This window comes from Quercus suber, unplaced genomic scaffold, assembly GCF_002906115.3.
Source record: "Quercus suber isolate HL8 unplaced genomic scaffold, Cork oak 2.0 scaffold_794, whole genome shotgun sequence".
Classification (NCBI taxonomy): Eukaryota; Viridiplantae; Streptophyta; class Magnoliopsida; order Fagales; family Fagaceae; genus Quercus; species Quercus suber.
In genome coordinates, this window is record NW_027070230.1 from 121,153 (window position 1) to 123,649 (window position 2,497).

Below are 2,497 nucleotides of genomic sequence, written 5' to 3' on the forward strand. Positions count from 1 at the left end.
AGGACACACATTTAGTCGGTGAGTGATGACATTAGGATCTATACCTGGCATATCTTCATGACTCCAGGCAAATACATCAATGTTTTTCCTTAGAAACTGGACGAGGTCCTTTTTAACTTCTTCTTTTAGATCTGCGCCAATCTTAGTACATCTTTCAAGATTGCTATCATCCAAGGAAACATCTTCTAACACTTCAATGGGTTTGGCCACAATTCTCATTTCCTCAATGTTCATCATCTGCTGCTGCTCGTCCATGGCGAGCATAGCCAAGTAACACTCCCTTGCTGCTAATTGGTCTCCTTGTACTTGCCCTACCCCATACTCCGTGGGAAATTTGACTGACAGGTGATAAGTGGACGTGACTGCCTTCTAATTATTCAGAGTAGGTCTTCCAATTATGGCATTATAAGAAGATGAACAATCTACCACAAGGAAGCTTACTTCTTTGGTTAACTGCTGCGGATATGTCCCCACTAGCACTGGCAGTGTGACTGTGCCAACGGGTTGTACCTTCATTCCTCCAAAACCCATTAAAGGCGAGTGAACTGGACGTAGTTGGTCTCGTCCAACCTTTATTTACTGAAAAGCTGGATAATACAGAATGTCCGCTGAGCTCCCATTATCTATCAACACCCTTCTAGTTGTGTAGTCAGCAATAACTAAGGTGATGATAATAGCATCATCGTCAGAGTGGTGAATTCCCTTGGCATCTTCGTCCGTGAAAGTGATTGCCTGAAAAGTTGGACGCTCTGCACTACTTTCAAGTACGTCTTCTTTGACTTGGATGACTGTCCTGCCAAACTTCCCCCTATGATAACTCTTATCTTACCCAGTGGTGGTCTTGATGATTCCTCTACCTTCTTTTTCAATTTCTCGTCCTTGTGGTCTCGTCCAAGGAAATTTTTAAGCTTCCCTTGCCTTATGAGATTCTCAATCCGCTGCTTTAAATCGAAACACTCGTCCGTGTCATGCCTGTGGTCTCTATGGAAATGACAATTCTTGTTCCTATTACGCTTGTTGGGATCTCCCTTCATTTTCTCGGGCCACTTCAAGGATGAATTGTCCTTGATTTGCATAAGAACTTGCTCAAGTGGCATGTTCAAGGGGGTATATTGTTGATTTCGCGCTGAAGAACCTGGCTTCTTATTATCTCGGTCCTTTTTATCTTCTGTTTGTCCCATCTTTAGACGAGGACCCTGTTCAGAGTGACGAGTAGAGTTTGTTTCCATTCTTTCAGCTCTCTTCCTCTTCTTAGCTATGATCGCATCTTCTGCATTCATGAAATTTTGGGCAAAGTGGACGAGTTCAGCCATGGACTGAGGTTCTTTTTTATAAAGTTTGTGTATGAACAAGTCAGAGTTAACCCTGTTATGGAAAGCTGCCAACAGTAACTTGTCATCTACCTCATCCACAATCAAGGCCTCCCTGTTGAAGCGCGTAATAAAGGAACGCAGGCTTTCATTCTCCCCTTACTCTATAGTCAACAAACTAGACGAGGAACACTTATGTCTTTGTCCCCCAATGAAATTATTAACAAACAGTTTGCTTAACTCCTCAAAAGAACTTACTGAATTCGGGGATAGTTTGCTAAACCAGACTTGCGTGGGTCCCTTGAGGGTAGTGGGGAAGGCTCTACATATTATCTCATCTGGAACCCCTTGAAGGTGCATGGTAGTCTTAAAGGTGGCAATATGTCAAATGGGTCACGCGTCCCATCATATGAATCCAAGGAAGGCATCTTGAATTTCGGAGGCAGAGGATGACCATTGATAGAGGCTGTGAAGGGGGAGTCTGTTTGGTGAACCAGATCTTCTACGGGATTAGTTCTTCTCATGTTCTCCCTCATCTCGGTCATAATTTTCCTCATCTAATCTGTCTCCCTTTCTAAGTGTGCACTCTTCTTGGTGCGTTACCCCTCGATTGGCTTTCTGACTCTACATTTCTTCCATCTGCTTGGTTCTAACCATGCTCCTCTCCATAGACCTCCTGACGTCGCCCTCTAAGGTTAATTTTCCTTCTCAATTCCTGGTTCTGGCGGGTTAATTCCGCCATGGCGGCAGCCATAGACTGCGCGTGTTGAACTGATGAAGGCTGCATTATATGCGCCGATTGACGGTCATGATGAGGGTTGCTAGAGGCATCTCTACTCTGTTGAGGGCCTGGACTAGTGGCCCTCGATCTTGTCCGGACCATTTCAGCCCTTTGTTGAAAAAAGAAATTGCAGAATTCAACGATGAAACTCAAACGTAGAAAATTCTATCTTTCCCACAGACGGCGCCAACTGATGAATCCAATGAATCAGTGGGCTAAAATTTCCAGGCGTTAACGATCTACAAGCAAAATCCTAAAAATAACAAACAAGAAGTCAGAGCAGACCGGTGGAGGCCGGCCAAAAATCCTCCGATGGTGAAGTCAGTGAGTTTGTAATTCTCAGTAAAGGGAAAAATTCTTTGATGGAAAATTTCTGAATTACCTTTCACGTTTCTGTAGAAGAGCC

General features: G+C 43.9%; 1 protein-coding gene across 1 annotated transcript; it reads right to left on the bottom strand.

Annotated features, from left to right (window-relative positions):
- Positions 1 to 576: 576 nt before the first annotated feature.
- LOC136064895 (uncharacterized) lies at positions 577 to 1,313 on the bottom strand. The gene is made up of 2 exons (XM_065767337.1): positions 830 to 1,313; positions 577 to 788 (listed from the first exon to the last, which is right to left on the bottom strand). Exons 1-2 carry the CDS (start codon positions 1,311 to 1,313, stop codon positions 577 to 579), a joined length of 696 nt encoding a protein of 231 aa, XP_065623409.1.
- Positions 1,314 to 2,497: the final 1,184 nt, after the last annotated feature.